The 3,608-nt window shown below is 33.6% G+C and overlaps 1 protein-coding gene across 1 annotated transcript; it reads right to left on the bottom strand.

Moving 5' to 3' along the window:
* Positions 1-1,542: 1,542 nt before the first annotated feature.
* Positions 1,543-3,376, bottom strand: LOC143636428 (myb-related protein 306-like). Its single transcript, XM_077104023.1, has 3 exons — positions 2,793-3,376; positions 2,538-2,667; positions 1,543-2,416 (listed from the first exon to the last, which is right to left on the bottom strand). Exons 1-3 carry the CDS (start codon positions 2,923-2,925, stop codon positions 1,687-1,689), a joined length of 993 nt encoding a protein of 330 aa, XP_076960138.1. The 5' UTR covers positions 2,926-3,376; the 3' UTR covers positions 1,543-1,686.
* Between the last annotated feature and the right edge of the window lie 232 nt (positions 3,377-3,608).

The raw sequence follows: 3,608 nt of genomic DNA, 5'->3' as shown, positions 1-3,608 counted from the left end.
ACCGGAATTTGAGGCTTCCAATAACAGTTTTTTCGTGAAAATAACAAACTTTTTGATGACTATTATTTATTCGATAACATATATGGTGTGATGACATAATTGCTATAACATAAACACATCAATATAGCATATGTGACCACTAATAAAATAACTTTAAGTTTATATTAACTTTCGTGTAAGATCAGTGTAAACATGTGATTAATTATCACATAACGCAGTATTTATTTATGAATTATGATTAAGAATTCTAGCAATTCTCGCCATCGGAAACTAAGCCAAGGAAATTTTATAAAGTATATGCTAAAACTTCAATATGGTTATTAAATCTTTTAAACTAGTGGATGCCTTTAAAGACAATAATTCATATAAACAAACCTATGAAACACTTACCTTAGATCAAAGAGAAATGGTTCTAAAACGAGTAAGATATATATATACTAAGAACTTTTGTATTAATTTTGTGATGTTTTTGAACCAAAATATAAATGTGAAAATTAAGCCTTAAAATATGGCCATTCAAGCTACACTTTGAGCATGTACATGTAGCTTGAACCTTAATAAGTGACAAAGTGGAAAAACCATTTCATCAAGAGATCAACAATCTGTAAAATAGGAACTTATTGTATGTACGTAGAAACAGACTGACAGTGAGCTAAAATCATGTCGGTCAGACTCAATGTGTTTTGATCGTTATCGAAATAATATATTGATGGCCAACTAAGTGCCAACAATCTTATCACACCATGATGCAAGAAGACGCAGGAAGTTGTATCATATGTAAACAACTCATGAAGAACTAAAGTAACTTAAGGCATCGACTACAACAGTAAGTCCTAGGGCACAATATCTTGCATCAGTACAGAAACGAGCAAGTATATGTTTTTCTTAGAAATCCAACTCAAATATTGTTGATGATCATTATTTACTAAAGTGAGCCAATATATGTGCCAAAAAAGATGTATTTAGGTGCCCTTTTCAAGCCCTGTTACTTATTTATATTAAATTGTTTTATATATAAGTCTGCTAACTCTTGAATTACATTAAATGTATTGTATTAATTCATATATATACATTAATTATAAAAGTGCCCATTATATGGACCAAACTACCAAAGGGCAATTTAACTTAATCTCATCTTGCCACATAGAACTCATGAACAAATTTTTGTACTTTGCGTATCATTTCAGCCTTAAATTCTAAAGAACTTTTAGTAATATATATATAAGAAAAAACATTTGAATTCATAACATAAGTATTTTAGGATTCAGTCTAGACAAAGATCAATTAGCATTTAGCAAAGCTACATGTACCAAAAGGTCACATTAAAAAATCTTAACTAAAGATCACAGACAGTGATGTGTATTTATTAAGTATACTGTATATGTTTTTGAAGAAAAGTATTCAGCTTTAAATCGACTGATTCTATGACATTTGAGTCCATCTAACACGTACATTTAATTCTCTACAAGAAATTTTTATAAAAGTCAACATCCTCCGTCACATGCGTAATTAGATCACCAATGGTAATCCTTATACATTCCCATGACAACATTATACATATTGATCGAGTTCTACATCTGTCATGTCAAATAATTAACTTAAGCCCCAAAAATACAAAGGAACACAAGACTGATTAAAATAACCTATGAATGAAGTTTCAAATAATTAAAACCTTCTAAGCACATATCAATTATCAAAAAAATCACTGTTTTCATCAAAGGAAAAGTTAGGTAAATCTTGAGCTTTTCCCTGATTAACCACACCCTCAGTTGTTTCATCAAGCAACCAATTCTCAAGCATCATAAATTGCAGCCCCTCCTTGCTTTCCCCTTGGAAGACACTTCCCTCAGGCGATGTGTTCGATTGTGCAAAATCAGAACTGTTAGGAGATCCGAAAGATCGACCAAACCCAAAAAGGGTTTCAAACGCTTCAGACAAATCAGTTCCAGAAGAAGTCTTGCTTTCACTGCTCAGAGCATTCCATTCAGCACTCGACTCACGAGCGCTTGCATTTGAACTTGTTTTGTTATTGTTGGGTGTGTTTTTGATAAACCCTTTGAGCAATTTGGCAATGTTATCAGTGCTAGAAGGGTAAACAGGTGTTTGTGTTGAGGATTTTATAGTTTGAGGTACCAAAATAGGCTTATGATCATCGACAGTTAAAGCATCATTCAGAGCTTGTTTCGTAAGATGAATATCGGTTTGAAGCCTCTTCTCCCACTGGCCTCTGGAGATACAGTGTGAAGAAGACGATGAAGTCGTTGAAGACGCGAATCGATCTTTCTTTTTGTGAATTAGATCGAGTTCTTCAGAGCCCATTTGAAGCTTTTTCAGCTTCTTTTTCAAATGTGTATTCCAGTAGTTCTTGATGTCGTTATCTGTTCTTTCGGGAAGATACGAAGCAATTGCAGCCCATCTACAACCACAGAAAAACACAACTTCCCATGATTCTTGGAAACTTTTTATGTCTTGTATATTTTATGTAAAAAATATTTTTGAACGTCAAATATTACTCGTACTACTAAATAAAAACTTACTTGTTGCCAAGAAGGGCTTGAAGCTGAATGATCATTTTCTCCTCCTCATCAGTGAAATCTCCCCTTCTGATTCCCGGCCTAAGATAATTTGTCCATCGTAACCTACAACTCTTACTGCATCTTCTCAGTCCTTAATTCAACACAAACATAAAGTTTAGTATAGATCATATGTTAAAGACCTTTTCATCCCAAAACTAGAAACTTTTAACCTGTTTATTCACAAGTTTTGACACACATATGTTATGATACACATACCAGTGTTAGTAGGGACTTGACGCCAGTTACCAGGGCCATGTTGTTGAACATAAGAAACTAGCATGATATCTTCTTCAGGGGTCCATGTACCTTTTTTGACACCAAGTTTATCACAACATGGTGGTCTTCCCATTTCTTGAAAAATTAAGATGATCTTGAAGCTAGCTAGCTCTCTTTTAATATATATGTATGTATATATGAAGAAGCTAAACTAGATCTAGCTACTGTGTTTTGTTGGGAACTGAAAAGGGGTGAGGTTATGGATGCATAAGAATTGAAAGCAAGAAACAATGGTAGAGTGAGAAGCTGACTTAAAAGAGTCAAAAGGGGTGGAGTGGGGTAGGGTGACAGCGAAGAGCCAAAGAGTGCATTTACTCAAAGCTCATGCATGCTGGTACAGCATACACAGAGGGTAACAGAAGCTTAAAACTAAAGTCAACCCAACCCTACTTGCTTTCTCTCACCTGTTGCTTTGTGTTTTGCTATTTATCGTCATCATCACCATCTCTCTAAAACCGCGTTCTGCATTCAATGTGTGTTTGTTTTTTGGGAGTCTGCAATAAAAACCCTAATAAATGATATTTTGACTTTTTTAACCCCAATAACACGTTTTTTACTTTAGAATTATTTTCTTTGTTAAAGTTAAAAACACGTTTTTACCATATCTAGAAGTCTAGATTTCTTTGATTGTCTATGATTTTGTTTTGAGTGGTTTAGTTTGGATTGCCAAGTATTTAAATGTATGTAGCAAAGGATTCTGGCTTAGTAATAGTACCTAGGTACTAAATAAGGTTTTAATTGTTAAAGGTGTAAGAA

The sequence above is a fragment of the Bidens hawaiensis genome, unplaced genomic scaffold (genome assembly GCF_021521415.1).
Source record: "Bidens hawaiensis isolate Kalapana, Puna unplaced genomic scaffold, B.hawaiensis_p1.1 tig00007952_1, whole genome shotgun sequence".
Classification (NCBI taxonomy): domain Eukaryota; kingdom Viridiplantae; phylum Streptophyta; class Magnoliopsida; order Asterales; family Asteraceae; genus Bidens; species Bidens hawaiensis.
The sequence above is the reverse complement of the archived record's forward strand: the minus strand, read 5'-3'. Positions and strand labels throughout refer to the sequence as shown.